General features: G+C 41.4%; 1 protein-coding gene across 1 annotated transcript in view; it reads right to left on the reverse strand.

Moving 5' to 3' along the window:
• The window catches only part of Ror1 (receptor tyrosine kinase like orphan receptor 1), a 367,738-nt gene that overhangs the window by 96,528 nt on the left and 250,616 nt on the right, over positions 1 to 20,594 (reverse strand). Inside the window, exons 3-4 of the mRNA XM_052718081.1 lie at positions 18,641 to 18,928; positions 18,038 to 18,068 (exon numbers count right to left, since the gene is read on the reverse strand). Of these exons, the coding sequence (XP_052574041.1) occupies positions 18,038 to 18,068; positions 18,641 to 18,928 (319 nt within the window). The remainder of the gene's footprint in view (positions 1 to 18,037; positions 18,069 to 18,640; positions 18,929 to 20,594) is intronic.

Below are 20,594 nucleotides of genomic sequence, written 5' to 3' on the forward strand. Positions count from 1 at the left end.
TCCTGTCATTTGCCAATATGATCTTTCTTAATATTATACAGATGACAGGCTGATCCATCTTTGCATGATCTAACTGCATTGAACTTTCTCTTATGAAACACTTTGTGGAGTTGCAATGTCTTAATTGTGGGGTGAGTGCTGAATGTCTTCAAGAATACTGAGCCAAGTACTCCCACTGAGCCAAGCATTCCCACTGACGTGGGGAACTTCCAGTGGAAATGTTCGTGGTGGGGAAACTGGGAGGTGAGTGTGAAAAGACTCAGCAAGTCCAGTTCTTTGAGCCCGATGTTGATAAACATACAGTTCTGTCTCAACTCACTGGCTGAGAATTTCCATTCAGGGCTGCGGAGAGTCTTCCAGGCCTTGAAAACATCGCAAGTCCTCTTCCCATAAAGAGAACAAGAAAAGCACACAGGGCAGTGGGAGAGGGAAGGATTATCCGAGGAGTGGTTTGGGAAGCCCAGGCTGGCTGAGACTCCAAACAAATAGTATTTTCTTGGTGTTCTTCCATTCTGCTGCTCTCCTTAACCCATAAAGTTTTACAAACCTTGAACACACAGAGTTCAAGGAAGTAAGTTGAGCCACGTGGGTGCAAGGCTGGAGGGGGATCTGGTCTGCAGCTTCTGGAATGGGTAAGAAGGCACCTTGGTGTGCAGCGCTCCTGAGTTGGTAAGAAGGCATGGGGCACACAGAGCTTAGTGCAAAAGAACACGGGCTCTTTAACTCCGTGGTGCCTTTAAATGTTCCTGATGCTGATTACTGGGCACAAATACCCTGAGGTCATCTTCTGAATTCACATTTGGGAAAGCCTAGACTCTTGGTGGAAGCTGGAGTGTAGCCATCTGAGATCTGGACTTGGTTCATTCCTGACTCCCAGATGGACACCATACACCAAACCCCTCCATCCCCTAGCTATACCAAGAGGATATTTAGGGGATAGGTCACCAACATGGTGCCACAACCTCCAAGATTTTTGGTATGAGAGGTACAGGTTACCCTGGCTCCCCATTCTTTGGCAGGCCTGGGGGACCCACCATTTTTTTTTTAACTGGGATCAAATCCTATTTCAAACACTAACATGGCTTCTGTCAACATCTGACTTTGAGGCCTTTGTCCTTCCCTCTCCACAAACATACTGATATGCTCCTGTTAACAGCATTCCACCTCACATTCACATACACAATCCCTTATGCCTCCTCGGGGAAACCAGAGCAGGAACACAGGCTGTAAAAACCAAGGTCAGCCTAGAGTATTTGATTAAGATCACCTTGGGGTTCCTGATGATCATAAGAATTGTCAGAGTTGGTTCAGACTCTGCACCAGAACCCCTTTTCTTCCAGACTCTGCACCAGAACCTCTTTTCTTGGAAAATGGTCCTATTCCTTCAGCAAACTAAGACCCCAGAGAACCTCTGGGAATCATTTGCATACAGTAATGCAAAGAGAAGCCACAGAAAGCAGAGCCCTAAGAGGAGGTGAGACAGAAACCTCTTTGAAAGGCTTGCTGTGGCCCAGGGACCTTGCTCAGTGGATGATAGCTGTCATCCAGCCCGCACAATCCTGGAGTCGATGCTATTGCTGTCTATGAAAGGCACCTCACTTCCAAGGTTCTTCACTCTTAGCTGGGGTCTGGCCTTGTCCTCCAGTTACTTACCCAGGGCTTGGGTATTAACCCACTGCCCTCCTTGCAGGAGGAGGGAGGGAGCATAAAGATTACAAATGAAGGGTCCTGCGTCAAGAACTAAGTGCTGGACTGAAACACAGTATGAAATGGGAAGGGCCGTGTGGCAGGTGATGGGGGAAGGGCATTCCCTGCAGACTGGGCCCTGGCACACAACGGGAGAGAACTCCCTCTCATTGCCATCTCCCACCCCCTCCAGGGCCAGTTCTACTCTGTCAAAAATAGGCAAACCCAGAGAGAGAGAAAGCCTGCTAGTGTTTGGTGAGAAGAGGGGAGCATCTACTAAGTGGAGACAGGTTTCTTCCTGTAGTAAGCAGATAGTTAAAGCCTGCCTGTCAATGAGCTGTGCATTGGGAAACGGACAAAAGGACGAATTTTATGTGTACTATCTATAATAGTGATAATAATGATAAAATAAGGAGGATTTCTCTGAACAACCAGACAACAGAATTACTTAGAGCTAGAGCCTGGCTCCTTTGCAGTGTTGGCTGCGGAAGTATGAACTAGGCTCCTGGCATCGGCCCCTGTCAGAGACCCCAGGATCTCTGGCTGCGTCAGTAGACTATTTTGAAATGAACCTTAATCTAAAAGAATAACAGTTGACTTTGCAACTTCATGTGTTTCTCTTTGCAATTTGTCCCTTCTCTTTAATCTGGATGGTCACCCAAACAATCATATGTGTCTGTGCATGTGTGCACACATGCACACGTATGTGTGTTTAATTCAAGAGGAAATGGAGCCTGGTGACTACGGCTTTGATCCTGTCAGACTACCACTCCTGTTTTCTGAATGTCTATTTTTAGCTCTGGACAGAAAGCTGATTGAAACACACACTCTTCTGGAGAAGCCATGAGGTCTGCAGTGTTTGAACTAAGGGAAGTCTCTGAGGGGCAGGACTGTGTTGGAAAAAAGAATTTGGAATAAAGTATGCCACAAAATTCATGATGAATGTCAACTGAGCGGGGGCCACACATATAAATCTTGTATGCTATATTTAAATAAAAAAACTAAACTAAAAATAATGAAGTGAATAATATTGAAGAAGCTTTTCCAGCAGTGACATAAGTGGTTTTGCTTTTAAAATGTTCCCCTAGCAGTAGTGCGAAAAGAATGAAACCAGAATTAAATGCCCTAGAGGAAAAACATTTGTATGCGATTTTAATATAATCTGGGCATGTAAGTTTCAACAGTTTTAAGAACAATGAAGGGGAGGGTATAGAGTCTCGTGCAGCCCAGACCGGCCTTGGACTTGCTCTACAGCTGAAGATGAGCTCACAGCCCCTCTCTCATGAGTGCGAGGACTGAAGGTACTTGAAGTCATGCTGGGGCTAAAGCCAGAGCTTCAAGCACAGCCTACAACTTGAGCCCCTATACAGCCATTTTAAAGCAGACAAATGTTAAGAAAAGAATACTATTTTACGCACAGATAGACTATTAAGTCTTTCTTACAAAATCAAAGGACAGCTGATTTGAAATTTGAAAAGTTGTGGGTAATTATTTTTTAGGTGAGACATGAGATATCAGGAAAGTTGGCATATTAGTATTTCAGGTTATGTTTTACCGCAAGGAAATTTCAAATTTACAAGAAATATCAATTTATAGCCTGTGAAATTGAACTTACAGAGTGGGCATTGTTTCATCTTTTATATCTATCAAAGGATTTCAATTTGGTATGACAAAAAGCTTATACTCTAATGCATAGTACTCCAGCCACTAGGTCAACATCTAGGCTTAGTGAAATTTAATAAGCCAATACTAATGGCTTTCTTATTGTTTTGACCTACTTTAGATATGTATTGGTAATATCTGTGCTCCAGAAACCACGAGAGTAGCCAACCAATGTCTGATTTGACATACGGCCTACTCCATGAGAGGGAACCCATGCCCAACACTACTTGGGTAACCAAGAAACTAGAGACAAGATAGCCCAGAGACCTAGAGTGAAACTAAATACTTGTGGTCTTGAAAGAAAAAAGAATCAATAAAATGACTCTAAATGTGTAGCTAGAGTTTTCCTGCCTGGCCCACAGTCAGGACAAATCTCTCTCACCTGCCAGTCCCACAGACGCTCAGACCCGACCAAGTAAACACAGAGACTTATATTGCTTACAAACTGTATGGCCGTGGCAGGCTTCTTGCTAACTGTTCTTACAACTTAAATTAATCCATTTCCATTAATCTATACCTTGCCACATGGCTTGTGGCTTACCGGCATCTTCACATGCTATTTGTCATCGTGGCGGCTGGCAGTGTCTCTCTGACTCAGCCTTTCACTTCTCAGCTTTATTCTCCTCCTTGTCCCGCCTACACTTCCTGCCTAGCCAATGGCCAATCAGTGATTTATTTATTGACCAATCAGCAACACATTTGCCATACAGAACATCCCACAGCATTAATGATATTCAGCTATACTCACAGATCAGTGCCTTATCCAGTCATCATCAGAGAGGCTCTCTCTGGCAGCAGATGGGAACAGATGCTGAGGTCCACAGCCAGATATTATGTGGAGAGTCAAAAGAGGTCTGTCTCCATCAAATCCCTTCAGAGCTCAAGGAATCCCAGGGAAGAAGACGATGGAAATATTGTAAGAGCCAGAGTAGATAAAGGACATCAGGAGAACCAACTCCTCTAAAACAACTGAACAAGGCATAGATGAGCTCACAGAGAAGAAAGCAGCAAGCACAGGGCCTACATGGGTCTTCCCCCAAGCCCTCTGTGTATATATTATAGTTATTAACTTAGTATTTTTATGGGACCCCTGACCGTGGAAAGCGAGTTGAGCTCTGACTCTTATGCCTGCTCTTGGGACTCTTTTCCTCTTATTAGGTTGCTGTCAATGCTTATATGATAGTTTTTACTTCATCTTATTATATTTTGTCATGTTTGGTGGTTATCTTTTAGAAGTCTTTTTTTTTTGTTTTCTAATGAGAGACAGAAAGTGAGTGGATCCAGAGGGGAAGAGAGGTGGGGAAGAACTGGGAGGAGTAGAGGGAGGGAAAAACTATAATCAGGATATACTGTATAAGAAAAGAATCTATTTTCAATAAAAGGAAAAAAATGGAAAAAACAAAAGAAAATATTTATGCTCAAGTTTTCTGAAGTTGACTTTGGAAAACATGATAGGATAGAGCTGCTCCAACCATTTCAGATATATGAGCAAAAACAATCACTGCCAGTGTTTCGAGGCATGGAGAGAGACCACAGGCAATGGAAATGTTCATCACCGGGGCGTGCTGACTAGTCACTGAGGAGTCTCACAAAGGTAAACTCTACTGTTGATTCTGACGTATGCCACCAAAGACTCAATAGTCAAGGGCCCAAAATGGCACATGTTCTCACTGTTACCACACTGTTACACCTTCTCATGGCTACCACACTGTATGAACCAGCTGACTTCAGAGCTTTATTGAAAGGAGAAACTCACCATTACCCAGCAAGGCAGGTGCAGAATGTGTATTTAACTGTGGCTTTTTGCATTACACATCTACAATTGCTGAATTTATATATTTAATGAGAATTATTCTGCAGATATTAACTGTAACTGACAGTACTTCTTGAACTGGCTACAAAAACTACAAGAAAAATTTTGAAGAATGCTTTATTGATATCGATAAATTGAATATTGCTTTTCAATTTTTGTACTATAACTTTGAATTTTGATATAAATGGTACTAAGTTGCTACAAGATTTAGCAAATTTATTTAATTTGGATAGACATAGAGGGGGAAACTAATAAATTGTTGTTCAACATCAAATCAACTCTTGAAAAATGATGAACCAGGTTTATCAGTGTAGGCAGGAATATTAAACAAATGGTGATTTGGTAGTCAAATTAGTTACCAGAAAACTTTGTATCTGCAGTAACTTGACAATACAGATCTGTGGGTTGTTTTTGAATAGTTGATCTTATTAAACCCAATGGCACCAATTATTTCTGATAAAAATTTAACATCAAAAGGTATGTTATCAATATAAAATATACACTGGACATTGAAGACTTATAAAAAAGAATGTAGGCCATTTCATTATAAAATAGTAAAGTAACTCAAATGTGAATTCTTGCTATTGGGGTTAGAAATGCCCTAGGAATAATTAATAGCTAGCATGGGTCAGTCATCAATCACCTTTTAATATATTGCTATACCAAATATCATGTGCTATAAATGTATGTATAGGTGTGTGACTTATTAAGGAATAATTGATAAGTCAAATTTATATTTGTTCAGTTTCAGAAAATGAGTGGAGGGTAGGGCCATTGGAGGTAATAAATGTATTAGGCCTGCTGTTGAGGTGACTGATGCCTGACTCATGATAACTAATAAATTAACTCTAGGGCACTTCTAACACCAATGACAAGAAACTGCATTTGTGTTACTGTACTGCTTTTCAAGGTCTAGGAGTGTGTTCCTAAATTTATATAAGAGCAAGGCCAACAGTGTCAGGTAATCTCAGTTGGCCTGACCTATTGCAAATTAAACTTTGGAAGCAGTGACCACTGGCAGTCACTATGGAGTATTCATAGAAAAAATAGTGACATACTTTATTTTAGTATGTATATTTATCATAGTAATGATACTCTGTAAAAAGTGAGTGGTTTAGGGTAAGAAGTATTAGGTGATTGACATTATTTAATAACAAGGAATAGATTTATGACTTTCATGTAGCTTTAGGGAAGTCTTGGAGTTTCATTTAAGGTGTGCTATAAAGCTGGAAATGAACCTCTGTGAACTGGTCTCTATAAGAGGCCTCAGCTGTGAACTACCTTTGGCCTTCTTAGAATTCAAGTTCTTCACATCCATGCCAGTGAAGTTTGAGATCTGCAGAGAAAGGGTGATGCAGTGTTGGTAGGACAAAAAGCTCTCACTCAAGATCTCTGAGCACCCACCATTATACACTCATTTCCTGCTATTCCTAGAGCACACTTCTTTGCCTGTACTAAAATTGTTTCATGAATATAAATCACTGGAATGCTGTGAGTTCTTTTAGCTATGAAGTGCTTAAGATGACCAAATATGTAGTTCCTGTAAGTATTCTTGATTACCTCCTTCAACAAGGGGAGGGGATACACCAGTGTAAGCTCTGTAATCAACTCTTGTGTCTATACAGTGAAAATGGCTGATGTCTGTCCCCAGATTTCAAGGAGGCCAAGTATGATAGTTAATCCTGTCAACTTGACTAAATTTAGAGCCACCACAGAAACACTCCTCTGAGTGTGATCATGAGGGTGTTTTCTAGGACTGACTAACTGAGGATGGAAGGTTTACCCTGAAAATAGGCAATATTCTCCCATGGCCAGCATAGGGCAGAGCTTCATGTCTATCCCTGGCATAGAGTGGAGGCTGGTGTCTACCCCAGCTTCCAAATATAGTCATAGAGTCCCAGGAAGCAAATTTAAAGGAGCTTCCTGTTTTAAGTCTCTTCTTCTAGCAGTTTCTTCAGAATCTTAGAGTGTGTTCTTAGGGGCCATTTTCCTATAAATCTTTCTTACTGATTCAACATACCCGGACAGGGTCTTGTTTTAGAATGGGCAGAACATTCACGACAGAAAAGAGAACTTCTGACATCGCAGAGTAGAGAAAAAGAACCTAGGAGCTGATGGCACAGAATTCAAAATCTCGATGAAGTTTTATAATAATAGAGGAAATAATACAGTGAGTTTCAATTAGTTATCAAATTCAGTTGGAAGAAAACTTAGGAGACCTTGAGCCCAAGTTCTTCAGTGCACAAAAGAGAAACTTAGAGGCCAGGGAAGGTAAGCTTTTTGCCTAAGGTCACTGGCTAGTGAGTGACAGAGAAAGGTTAGAACCCAGGTCCCTTCTCTTCAAGTGTTTGTTTCCCAAAGTGTGTGAGCCAGTGGTGCCCCCAAGCCCTAAGAGTACGTTAGAAATGCAGAGCCATCTCCTATCCAACCTAACACACACTTGCTGACTTGCTACCACACACTGCACACTAGGTACTGTGGGAGGTGTGCAGACAGTCTCAGGTAATGCAAGGAGCAAGAAGTTCATAGCTTAGCCAACGAGCTTCCAGAAAATGTCTGCCTAGAAGGCGAGGATTTTTCCCTTTCTGGATGTGTCCAGCACACAAAGGCGATCTTCACAAGTGTCATCTGAACGGGAGCTTTCCACACCCTGTTCATAGGGGTTGCTGAGTGACAAGGGTGGCTTGTGACACAGGAGGCTGGCTTCTCAACCTTCTGTACTCTTGGGCCTGTCCCCCCTGGGATTGGAAATTCTTCTTGTCTAATCTCCCCACATTCCCACCATCTGTCCTTGCTCTGAGGAATGCAAAGTCTAAGATGGTTTTGATGAGGACACCGTGCTTCGCCAGCTTCACTGGAATGGTGTCCCTCTGTGGTCTGGCCCAGCTGCTGAGTGGACTTTCTGGTCTCCTCTCTACAGGACATCACATCTCCGAACTGCCTGAGTAGCTGTGTTGAAAGATCTCCTTGAGTTTATCTTGAGTTGAAAGTTATATTATCACTTCCTGGGGTGGGCCAGCACCCAGCTTTACTTTTTCACTATGCCTGAGACTTGGAAACAGATAAAAGGAGAGGGGAAAAAAAAATCAGTAAACGCTACTTGTCTTTTTTTTTTGGTTGTTGAAAGGGGATACCAGCCAAAAGCTGATGAGAGAAAAGGAAATAAAGGTCTCAAGGTCTCTGGCTGAGGGTCACAGCAGGGAAGACATTCCACAGAAGGACTCTGCCTGTAAAGAAGGGCTAACCTCTTTGTTCAGACAGTAGTGATGACAATGATAATGTTAGCTAGCAATTATTCAGCTCCTACCATGCGCCAGGCAAACTCCTACCTCTGACCATATGAAGCATTTTATTGGTTAAACTAATCTTCAACATCCTGGTGACATAGATCCTGTGTTGATTGGTTTTATGTCAACTTGACACAACACTGAGGCATTTGGGAAGAGGAAACCTTGGGGGAAAAAATGCTTCTGTGAGATTTGCCTAAAGGCAAATCTTTTGGGCATTTTCTTGTTAATGATTTATGTGGGAGGGCTAGCCCACCGTGGGCAGTGCCATTCCTGAGTAGGTGGTCCTGAGCTGTGTAAGAAAGAAGGCTGAACAAGCCATGAGAAGCAAGCCAGTGAACAACACTCCTCCACGATCTCTGCTTCAGTTCCTGGCCCCAGGTTCCTGCCCTGAATTCCAGCCCCAATTCCCATCAGTGATGAAGTGTGACCTGAGATTTGTAAGCTAAATGAACCCTTTCTTTCCCAAGTTGCTTTTGCTCATGGTGTTTTATCACAGCAACAGAAACGCTAACTATGATGGATACTTTTCAAATAACACAGCCTTTAAACAGAAAGAGCTGAAGAAGACTCCAGAGGATGAAAGAAAAGGAAATACATATCGCGGTGTACGGTAAATGCCGTAGGGTCGCTCATGTGTTAGGTGAGAGGGGGGTACATAGAAAACACAAAAGCTGAACTTTGTTAGACACAGAGTCCTGTGGTATTTTTCAACTTGCCCTGGCCTCTTTTCCAACATTCTTTATAGCCCTGTGAAATGGCCGTCCCTGGGGAAGGCAGGATGGGTCTTGAATGCCCCCAAAGCCTGACCTCCAGACAACTGGCATGACTTGACCTGTTGGAAACTCTCTTTGAAAGTCCCACTCACAAGCTTGTCTTCGCTTGACTAGTCATGTAGTTTCAACAGTGGCAAAGTTCTGGTCCCATGATACTGGTTAAGAAAAAATGATTACATTTGCCTGTAGAAATTCCAGCGGGGAGAAACAAGAGTGGGGACACAAAGTTCAAAGGCATCTAAGCAAAAAGATGCCCACTGGCCTCTGACTCCTCTGACACAGGGATAAAGGGTATTTGTAGGAGAGGAGCTGTGTGCATGCCCAAGAAAGCAAGGCCCTGTGTCTTCCTTCTGGTACTCTATGAGGCACAACACCAGCAGATCATGAAGCTGAGGCACAAGTGTCAGCTGCTGGAGTGCTGAAGGAAGCCCAACACACTCATGGAGGCCCTTGGCAAACAGTAGCGGATTCCTGCTCTAAGGACCCCTCTGGCTAATCACCGAGGGAGCATGCTCACAGTGCACTGACTTCTGTGGTTGTATTGTCAGAGAATGAAGGCTCTGTACACTTCGTCCAGGAAATTCTCGGGACAAATCACAAGGACGCCACCCTGCAATTTCACAAGGGAGGCAAGCTGATATCCAGAACAGGCGTATTACATCATTTGAATTATTTAAGTTTTTTTTTTTTTTAAAAAAAAGACCAACAAATGCTTGGCTAGCTACTCTGACTGAGAAAATGATACAAGCTACTAAAATCAAGAATGAAATGAAAGATGCCATTACTAATGTCACAGAAATGAAAAGAACAACATGGGAATAATACTGCAGACAACTATATGCCAACAACCTGGGAAATCTAAACAGAACGGACAAACTTCATGGAAGACACAGGCTATCCAAACTGACTAGGAAGAAAAAAATTTTAAGTCTATCTACAACAAGTAAAGAAGTTGAACTAGTAATTTTAAAACTTTTCAAGTAGATTTCATGGTGAATTTTATCAACATCTGCATGAATGAATAGAATTCCCTCATAGGGTTCCAAAACAAGGAAATGCTTCCCAATTTATTTGAAGACTTTTGTATTCAGATGTATTTTGTATAGTTCTACTAGAACTATAAAAAGATAATATAAGAAGTCTAGGGATTAATGCCCTTTATAAACACAGAAAACAAAGCTCTCAATTAAATGCCAGCAAACCAAACAAAAGGGGTCAATGAGATGGCTCAGCAGGTAAAGGTATTTGATTTCCAGGACCCACATGGTGGAAGGAGGAGACAGACTCCTGCAAATTGTCCTCCGACTTTCATATGTGCATGCCTCAAAATATATATTTTTAAGATTTATTTATTTATTTATTATTATAGATGGTTGTAAGCCACCGTGTGGTTGCTGAAAATTGAACTCAGGACTTATTAACCTCTGAGCCATCTCTCAGCCCCCCCAAATATATACAATTTAAAGAATTCAAATATTTTAAAAGAATGTTAGTAACATACATAAAGGATCTTCATATTGTAACCAAGTAGAATATATTCTATGAATAACTGTTTGATCAATCAGTGTAATACCCTACACTAAGGACTAACAAAATCCCGTGATTATTTCAATGGACGCAGAGACATTATTTGGCAAAGCCCAATATCTTCACATAATGAAAACCACACGTGAAGAGAGGAATAAAGAGACGACTTTTTCTCAACCTGATACAGGGCATCTATGAAAAACCCATAGCTGCCATCAAATTCAATGGCAAAACACTGAAAGTGTTCCCCTTTAGATGAGGGAAAAGGACAGGACCTGCCCTTTCACCACTTCTACTCAACATTGTGTGGTCAAGTCCAGCTAGGGCCAATGGGTGGGAGATGGGAATAAAAGGCGTCTATGATGAGGAGGAAGAAGCTCAAGAACCTGACATTGCAGATAACATTATCTCATGGATGGAGAGTCATAGGGAATATACAAACACACACACACACACACACACACACACACACACAGAGATACATACATACAGAATATGCACACATACAGATGTACACAGAGACACATATACATACACATAGAGACACATACATAGGGCTATGGAACAAGCTCATGTCTATATCTCACAAAGTCTACAGGACATAGGATCTGTTTATAGAAATGAACTGTATCTTTATAGAGTAGAATGAATAATCTGAAATGAAACCAAAGCCATAGAATTAATATAAAATAACTAAATATATAAAAGTATATATATAATTTCTAAAAAGGGAGTTGGCATTGTAGAACAAAATCTAAAAAACTATGTTAGGGAAATTAAATAAATGGAATGATATACTCATGTTCACAGAACAGAAGATTTAATACTGTTTAAATGGGAATACTCCCCAAATCAATTAAAAGACTGATACAGTCAATGTATTTTTCAAAACCCCACATGATTTTCATCACTATGAAGAAGACTAATTTTAAGATATATTTGGAAATGTAAGGGACACAGAACACAGGGAAAGTCTTGAACAAAGAACAACATTGGAGATGTGACGGCCAATTGTTATTTGTCATGTTGTCAAGGTATGGTTCCTAACTACTCAGTCAGATCCTAGACTAGCTGTTGCTCTGACAATACTTACTGACTATGGAAGTTGTCCTTGATATTTGGATGGGCCTGACCCAGTTAGCTTTAGGGCCTGTAAGAGCAAAATTGAGGCTTCCCACCTGAAGATTACAGCCAGAGGAGTAGCCCCATGGCTTGAGCTCACCTTAGCAACCTACTCCACAGATTTTGAACTTGACAGCCCACATATTCACATGGCCAATTTCCTGCAATATCTATCTATCTATCTATCTATCTATCTATCTATCTATCTATCTATCTATCCATCCATCCATCTATCTATCTATCATCTACCTATGTATATTCTACTGTTTCTGTTATCTAATGAAACACTGATCAGTACAGAGAACTCACTTCCTGACTTTAAAACTCACTACAAATCCCATGAAACTGTAGTAAAGCAGATTATATGAAACTGACACCAGCAAGAAGCAGTAGAATTCCAGAAATAGGAACATATATTTATGGAGAATAGGTTTTAAGAGCACAATACAAAGAGTAAAGAATTGTCTTTTCAAGAAGAAAATGGTACTGGAACTGTTGGAATGGATATGGAGAATGACTCTATACTCTTAATGGCATACCATATACAAGAATCAACTCAAAACAAACTAAAATCTAAACGTAAGATCTAAAACTATAAACTAACAATATGAGAAGGAAAGATAGAGGAAAAATTTTGTGAGCTTGTGTTAGGCAATGCTTTCTCAAAAGTATAAATAAGCAAACCTGAGGATGGATTATACTTTGTCAATTTAAAAAAAATATGCTTTAAAGAACACTACCAAGAAAATGTAAGGATAATACAGAGAATGACAGGAACATGTGAAGTCATATATCTGAGAAGGATACATATGTAAACTATATAGAGAACCCTGGTAAGCAAAAAATGAAAAGAAAAAATTCTCAAATGATTTACAGAGAATTTTAAAAGATATTTCCCAGAGATAGACAAATACCCAATAAATACATAAAAGATACTCAATATCATTAGTCCCTAGAAAAATGAAAATTAAAGCACTGTAAAGGACCAGGGACACTAGGATGTCTGAGGAAGATCGGAGATAGATAGACAATTGATAGATGGACAGGTAGATGATACATGGATAGATAGATAAAACTTTTAGAATAGAAGCAAGTGTCAGAGCACACATGGAAAAATTGTTGTTGTTGTTTAATATAAAATTGTGCAGCTCCTTTAGAAAACAACTTTTCCATTCTGCAAAAGTTTAAACACATAATCTCATATGTTCCAAGAATTACGCTTTCATGTACATACTCAAGAAGTTGAAAACATACACCCCCATCCCCCCAAAAAAAACCTTGTACATGGCATTATGCTGAATAGGCAAAACTCAGAAGCAACCCAAGTGTCCAACAGATAAGAAAAAACAAAATGTGACTTAATCACATAGTGGAATACCACTCACCTACAAAACCAACAAAGCAAAGAATGCTATAATGTGGTCGAACCCCTAACTATTATATTAAAGTCAAATAAGCCTAACACAAAAGCACAGGTATTGTGCTGTAGTAACAAGGGCTGCACAACTCTGACTATACCAACACTGAGCTATACACTTTAAAATGATCAACAAAATGGTTATGCAGAAAGAGAGGAAGTGGGGAGAGAAAGCAAGAACCCACCCTGTGCTCACATTAAAAAACAAATAAGAAATGAATTTAATAAAAGCTAAAGAGTCCACATGGGCCCTTCTGTGCCTTGAGACTCAGCATTCCAGGCCAGCACAGTATGAACAGAACCTTAAATGTTGCTAATGAGATCAGCGTGGTTCTGGCTGGAAGTTGACAGTGATGGGCACTCTGTGGGTACTGGGCTTCTGTCAGGGCCAGAGATGCTGCCTTATATATGGGAAGGACAGCAGTGACAGAAGCATTTCAGTAGGAGAAAAGAAAAATCAGTCACCTGGCCACTAGTTTCCTCTCAGTGTGGCTGTAAGATTTTTTTGCACAACAGACTGATGGGGATGTCTTTCTGTATGCTGTGAATGTGTTGCTCTGATTGATTGAAAAATAAAACGTTGATTGGCCAGTAGCCAGGATAAGCAGAGAGGAGAATTCTGGGAAGTGGAAGGCTGAGTCAGGAGATGCTACCAGCTGCCACCACCATGAGAAGCAAAATGTAAAGTACTGGTAAGCCACAAGCCACATGGCAATTAATCCATTTCTATAGATTAATAGAAATGGGTTAATTTAAGATATAAAAACTAGATAGCAAGAAGCCTGCCACAACCATACAGTTTATAAGTAATATAAGTCTCTGTGTGTTTACTTGGGTCTGAGTGGCTGTGGGCCCCAGCGGGACTGGAGAAAACTCCAATTACAACAGACAGCATTCTGAATATTACCTAGGATCTATAACCTTTGTTTCTCATTGTCCAATAATTACTTGTGAAGGTTCTCATATTTTGGCCAGTGTATCACATGACTGAGCAAGATTTTACACTCTTCAGAGTTATCTGTTGAACTGTGTCCTCTCTACAAATTAGAATAAGGAGGCTCTATCCTCCAGAAACACAGAATGCAATCTTAGCCCTAGTATAGTATTACTAATGCTTTTTACAAAAGGGGATTATTTGGAGAACATTGCAGGGAGAATACTAGAGAGCATCAAACCCAAACTGAAATAATGCATTCATAAGCCAATGAATGTCATCAAGTTCTGCTAAGCCCCAGGAGAATACAGAAATCCTCCCTTGCAATGCTTAGGATGAGCCAATCATACAGATGCCTTGCTATTAGAATTCTAGCTTCCAGCTGTATGATACATGTCTTAGCTATGCAGTTTACATCACTCGGATATAGATGACATATGCCATTCATTGTTATTTAGAGTGCACACCTAAAATGTTTATTACAAATATGCTATGTGAAGCTGTCAGCAGCCCATGCATTTTTTATTTTCCGTGTGTCTTGATTCCATCGAAAGTCACGTCAAGCAACTGACTTACACTATCTAGATTTAAGTAAATACACTCTTAGATGCACAATGACAAAGTCGCCTAATGACACTTTTGTCCAGATACATCTCCACTGATGAGTGGCGTGTAACCATACTCTTCAATTTATACATGCTGAGGCAATGTGTGCATTTAAGACTAACATGCATGATGGGATTATAAAATCAATAGCATAGTCTATAATGATGATTATCAGATATGATCCCATATGTGTGCTTGAACATGGTACATAAAATTCTCCGAAGTTAAGTCCATTTGGACAATGGAGGAAAAATAATTTTATAGCCTTAACATATAAAATTATATACATTATATGTGTGTCTAGCCTGTGAGCAGAATACTCAGTTGTCCAAAATAATGTTAAAACTGTAAAATTTGATAGTCTGGGCTTTCAATTATAGAACACCAATTTTACACACATATTTTTTATTTGGAGTATGAAGGTGTTTTTGTCAATGTCGGTAGGTGGAGCATTGTCTCTTGGCAGTTTTGCTTGCTTGATTTAGACCTTTTACATCCTTAGACAGTATGAGATGCCACTGTGCTCATGCTCCAGGGTTTGTAACTGCCAGGGGTGGTCTAGAGTCTAGTAAACACAGCAGCACTAAAGCCTGAGGTTATAAACAGATGCCATCTAAAAACCTCAAACTCGCTCTTACTCTCAGCCAAACAACCATCTCGAAGCTGTTTTGTGAAAACTGGAATTGGTTGGTCCCTCAGAAGGAGGGACAGGAGCCGTCCTGGGCCAAAGTCTCAGGGCCTGGCTTTGCCTGGTTTCTGCCTCCTGCATCTCATTCATCTGGTGTTCTGGATATTAGGACAGTATCTTGGACGCTCATTTTATTTTATTTTCAGTGACTCTGACTGTGCTACTTACAAGTAAACTTGTAAACTGCATGCCACTTCTATTTTTGGGAAAAAGCAGATCTCAAAGAAGGCCATTCATGTTATCCTTAATGCTGTGATGTCCCTACAGATCTTGTGTTGCTTATTTCTGACCTGCTTCTGGATTTGCCTGCTCACTGGGGGCGCTGAGAGCACAGATGGGAACTACCACCCTCTCTGGGAGTTGATCTTAGGAACTCTTAGAGACAGAGTGAGCACTGGTAGTCAGGAAAGGAGGCAATGCCATGGGCTCTTAAGGGAAAGAAGTACTGGGGCTGGTAGACGACTCAGTGGGCAACAGAGCTTGCTGGACAAGCGTGAGGGGTGGAGTTCAAGTCTTCTGAAGTCACACAAAACACCAAGTATGGTTGTGGGTGGCTGGAACCCCAGTACTGGGGGCAGGGGGAAAGGAGACAGGATAACTCTTGGAACTGGCTGGTCAGCAACCTAACTTTGGGTTCAGTGAGAGATCTTATCTCAGGGGATGAAAGCAGAGGCTGACGGAGGAGGACACACTCTTCGGGCGTCAGCACACGCACTTGCACACACTAAGTGAAGAAAACACAAGTATCACAATGACAACGAGGAATGCCAAAATGGTAGAAATTGAGCGGGAAAAGGCCCTGGGAAGTTTCCAACTGGGGTTGAAGGTTTTTAGGTGAATCAACACAGTTGACCTAAGCAAACACGGCAGCTCTACACAGAGTGCTGTTGCTGCCTAAACTGAGACAGCAAACGTGAAACACAAATGTCTAATGTCAACAGATCCCTTCAGCTGCGGTTAGGTATCATTAATGAACTTCAGTCTCCTCTTGAAGTGTATCAACTCACAAAGCTTCTAGATTATCTCGATACAATTACATCACCAGAAAGATGGCCATCAAGAAAAAGCCAACACATACAGAAAGGAGGACGTGTTAGTATTTAAAAACCATTGGGATTATAAAGAACTACCTTTCTCATGCAAAATCAGCAGACAGAAAGTCAATAGCCCTGGGCTGAACCGTAAAGGAAAGTTAGTGAACCGCAAAAGCGGCCTGCGACCGGATTACCAGCCACATTAGAAACACAGATTAATATGAACGAATAAGGGACCTGTGTGGGAAGTGGTTTTAAGGCATGTAACAAAAGTTTTAATCTTTGTTTAAATAAGACTTCAAAAGAATTCCATAAACAATGGAATTGTTGAGACAACTAAAAAAAAAAAAAAAAAAAAAAAAAAAAAAAAAAAAAAAAACGAGTTAGCTTCAAGAGATGCGAGGCTGAGTGGGCAAACTTCCGAGTGTCCTGAGATCAAGCAATAGTTGAGATCGTAGTAGGTAGAATGCAATTAGCACTTGGCGATTTTAAAGACTCTTTCACAGTTGCCTTTAACTGGCTGATGAAACAGCAGAGCAGTGTGGCTGAAGGCCAATGTTTATTTTTACCCAGTACCTATTTTATTAATGGGATTGCGGGCCACTGGGCCTCCAGGTACACACCAATGCACTAAAACACCCCACTCTGTAATTAAGTGGCCCAGAGGGGATTAGAGCAGGCTAAGTGGCTGCTACTTTTCACCCTGGTGTGGTCCAAGCCAGGCATGCTGAGGCCCTCATGGCAGACCTGGTGAATTCTACCTCATAAGACTACAGAATGCGGAGGGGTGGTGTGGGGGACTGCAAAGCCATGTTTGAATAAATGGGTCTTTCTCTCCAAATAAAAATATACATAAAGAGAAAAAAAATACCTCCTCAAGTAGATGTTTCTAGAGTGCAAGATGAGGATCCCTCGGCCAGAATAATAAACACATCAACAATAGCATCATTTAAAGAAATGGAATCCTTAAACCCCCATTATCAAGGGACTTGGAAGGAATCTAACTTCCAGGGGACTCTCATTCTGAGATGGGGCTCACCCTCCTCTTTGTGAGTTACAACTTCAGCTGCTGAGTTCTTTGAAAGGAATAAAAAATAAAGTAATCAGCTAATGTTGCCCTGTGCAATAACTCAAAGCATCAAAAATGCTTGCAGAATGTAAAACAGACCCTGTTCCTAAGCCAGCACTCTATCATTTTTTTTGTTTGATTTGACCAAATCCACTGTTGCCGCTAACTGTTAGATTCATTTAAAAATAGTAAATGTAGGAAGAGGTTTGCTTTGATCAGTCAGATTCCTGATTGCCAGGCTAGAGATTACTGCCAGGGCTGCTCTCCTGTGGGGCTTCACATCAGAGAGAAAGCAAAGGCAAAGGCATCTGGAAACACAGTGTTCTGGCCCCAGCACAGGACAACATTGCCTCTGCCCAGAAACCTACCGGAGAAATGCTTAGGAATGACAGAGCATACAGATGTGGAGTACTTACGAGGATCCTGGACTTGCAGTAGGAGCAGGCCCTGAAAAATGAAAACAACAAAGGAAACAGTCTGGGTAACTGGAGGGTGGGGGAGAGTGCCCACCAATGACAGTGCAAGTTCCCACCCTTACTGATTTTCCTTGGATTTACTCTTTTGCCTTTAGTTTTCCCCCAATCACCTCTATGAATCAAAGCAGATCAGTGAGAACGCGCCTACCTCCCACAGCACAGAGGCTGAAAAAACCGCTCAGGCAAATGCAAAGCACTATTAACAGAGTATCCCCTGCCCCTCCAGGAGGCTTAGTGACTGCCTGTGGGCAGGCCTTCCCATTCCCCACACCTGGGGGTGGGGGGTCCCTGTGCTGAGATCCACGGGGCACAAGGGTTTGGAGTTGGGGGAGTGAGGTCAGAGAGAAGCGGCCTCCTCTATTCCTCCTCTGCTCTTTCGGAACCGGGTCACCCTGACCATGGGAATTCCCTACTGGGCTGTGGACTACTTCTTTCTTTATAAATTACTCTGGCGGTGAGGCTCAATAAGTGCTCTGATGGACTCTGGTTGTCCTGACACAATGGACTGATGGCCTATGGCCAAACCCCTTGAAGGCTGCTTACCAAACTTGACAAACAGGACTCCAGTGGTGGAAACCACTTTCTTGCCATTTGATGCCACACACTGGAAGTAACCAGTGTCTGTGGTGTCAAGGTTTCTAATCCGCAGCCGAGAGCCATAGTTAGTTGCCCGGAAGGAAATTCTACGAGGTTCCTGGACCACAGGTGCATCATTCTTGAACCAGCGGATAGTGGGAGGTGGATTCCCAGACACTTTGCAGTGCAGTTCAGCAGTCTGCCCCAGGGATGTGGTGATGTTATTCATTGGTTCATCAAGGGTTAAGTAAGAATCTGTGGACAAGAGAAGAGAGGCAATGAGAGGGATACACAGCTGAAGAAGATCCTTAAGCAAACCCAGGATGTTATAATGTATCCCTAGCATCACAGTGAGATAGATCAGTATGTGGAAATGGACAAGGAATGAGGTAGCAGCACTTTACTAAGATCCCATGGCTACTAATACACCCCACAGAGCCTGATACTGGGACAGAAGAGTGTTGACTGGTCAGAATAAGACCCAAGTATTCACATGAATTGCATTCATGGGTAGCCATGCTCTCTCAGCCAAGGAAGGATAACTGTTTGAACTTCAGATTACAAACAGATTAGAAATTAATACATGTTCCTTACTGCAAAGAATAATACAGCAAAGAGGAGGAGGAGGAGATGGAGACAAGGGAACAGTAAAACTGCAGTTTACTAGAATCTTTCACCTCTAAATGACACCATTCTCAACTTTTGACAAACAGCCTTCCCATTTGTCCACCTTGGATAAGAAAGAATCAAACACAGGAAAAAGCAAGAGCAACCCAATTATTTCCACACCACACAAGATCAGGAAGTGTACCCCCAAAGCTTCCTACTGGCAGCATGAGGTTCATGGAGAACAACAGATCACTACCAGAAAAAGGGACAGTGGACACTTTCATAGTATCATTCATGTGAGCCAGAACAAGTTGGGTTGTGTCATCCATCCATCCATCCATCCACCCACCCACCCATCCATCCACCCACCCATCCATCCATCCTTCATCTGTCACCTACCTATCTAACCTGTCTATCACATATCGATTCAGCATGTCATTTTTCTGAGATGTAATTTGCTTTTGTGTCACGTACTGAACTCAAAGGTCCCACACGTACTGACAAATGCATGCACCTGTGGAACCAGTGTCCTATCCAGGTAAATCAGTGCCTCCGAAACTGCTCCCGAATCCTTTGTAGTTGGTCCCAGCTCCCAAAGCTTGCCTCCCACCCCTCCCCCAGGCAACCACTGTTCTGATTTCTATCATCATAGAAGCAATTTTGCTGATGCCAGACTTTTATATAAGTAGAATTATCATGTGATTTCATTTGCATCTGGCTTCTTTTGAGATTTGCTACATTAAAAATTTTAATGAAATAAGTTTTAAGTTTGCTCTTTAATAGTATTTAGAAAACAATAAATATTAGTTGTGAAATTCAGTTAAATAAGTAAGTTATTTTTAAAAATTAAGTTCAATATCTGAAGACAGCTATTTGTCTATATGAAATTTTCTTCAGTTTCACTTTTCCCTAGGTAGGTTATCCCCTGACCGACATCCTCTCTGCTGTCTGTCCTTCCTTAGTCCTTGTAGAATTCTGTGCTCTGAATAGAACAGTCACTACCATCTTCATCAGAGCAACTATGATTACCCACAAGAAATCCTAAGGTCGGGTCAAAGAAAAAGGGAGTGGAGAGAATCCTTAGGCCCTCACCTGAGATTCCAGCTGCCTTTCCACATACCTTGGTTGTGCCTTGATGCCTGCCTCTAGCTGAATTTGTAAAATTAAATTACTACATGTGGTCAGTAGCTACTACACTGGACACCACAGAATACAGTAAATTTGTTGAAGTCAATGGAATTTTATTGGGAAATAACTTTTTGTTTCTTGAGATATTTAACTGGATAATTTAATTACCCAAAAGCCTATAAAA

Source organism: Peromyscus californicus, unplaced genomic scaffold (genome assembly GCF_007827085.1).
Source record: "Peromyscus californicus insignis strain IS unplaced genomic scaffold, ASM782708v3 Scaffold_5__1_contigs__length_169319896, whole genome shotgun sequence".
Lineage (NCBI taxonomy): Eukaryota > Metazoa > Chordata > Mammalia > Rodentia > Cricetidae > Peromyscus > Peromyscus californicus.